The 901-nt window shown below is 45.5% G+C and overlaps 1 protein-coding gene across 1 annotated transcript in view; it reads right to left on the bottom strand.

Moving 5' to 3' along the window:
* Positions 1-901, bottom strand: part of DNAJB12 (DnaJ heat shock protein family (Hsp40) member B12) — a 14,593-nt gene that overhangs the window by 12,299 nt on the left and 1,393 nt on the right. Inside the window, exon 2 of the mRNA XM_029087365.1 lies at positions 593-738. Coding sequence (XP_028943198.1) covers positions 593-738 — 146 coding nt within the window. The remainder of the gene's footprint in view (positions 1-592; positions 739-901) is intronic.

Below are 901 nucleotides of genomic sequence, written 5' to 3'. Positions count from 1 at the left end.
TCCACTAGATCAGGTTGCTCAAAGCCTCATCCAGCCTGGCCTTAAACACTTCCAGGGAGGGGGCATCCACAACTTCCTTGGGCAACCTGTTCCAGTGTCTGACCACCCTCACAGTGAAAAACTTCTTCCTAATATCTAACCTAAACCTCCCCTCTTTCAGTTTAAACCCATTTCCCCTTGTCTTGTCATTAGTTGCCCTTATGAAAAGTCCCTCCCCAAATGCTCCTCCACTTCTCGAAAACAAAGGATAGTTAACATCCTGAGGGAATTTAATCTTGAAATTTCTTCCAGTGTGGCAGGAGGCTGGAGCAACACTGAGGAAGGGCTGCTAGGAGACAGGGAAGGAAGGTTTCTCCTTGTCTGACTAGCAGAGGTGAAGCCTATCCATGCCAACCTGTGTTTATTATTTTAAGCTTAGAGTATACTTTGTGCATAACACAACCAGCTCAGAAGAAAAGATACAACTTTGCTAAGAAGAGCTTTATTGCACTCTGCCTGACTCATGAGGTTGTTTCATGAGTCCTTGCTAGCCCAACTCAGCACCATCGCCTGATAGCTGAGGGCAAATCACAGAGCTGGAAATGTTCTTTACCTTTAAATGCCTCTGTAGCCCCTGGTGCGTGGTTCTTATCTGGGTGAAACTTCAGCGCAAGTTTCCGGTAAGCCTTTTTCAGGTCCTCATCAGAAGCTTCTCTGTTTACTCCCAGAATTTCATAGTAATCTTTGCATTGCTTTACCCTGGGGAGAAAACACGGACAGTTAGTTTCAGCTGTGAAAACCCCTCTTTGCATGGAATACGTCAGCTCCACAACATCTCATGCATCACAGTTTCGACCAGTGTTGTTCAGTGAACTCTGATTTACTCAGCTCCAATTCCTCAGAGGGTGACCCAATTTTTTTC

The sequence above is a fragment of the Antrostomus carolinensis genome, unplaced genomic scaffold, assembly GCF_000700745.2.
Source record: "Antrostomus carolinensis isolate BGI_N321 unplaced genomic scaffold, ASM70074v2 scaffold39391, whole genome shotgun sequence".
Lineage (NCBI taxonomy): Eukaryota > Metazoa > Chordata > Aves > Caprimulgiformes > Caprimulgidae > Antrostomus > Antrostomus carolinensis.
Note: the sequence above shows the minus strand (reverse complement) of the source record. Positions and strands in the feature narration are given on the sequence as shown.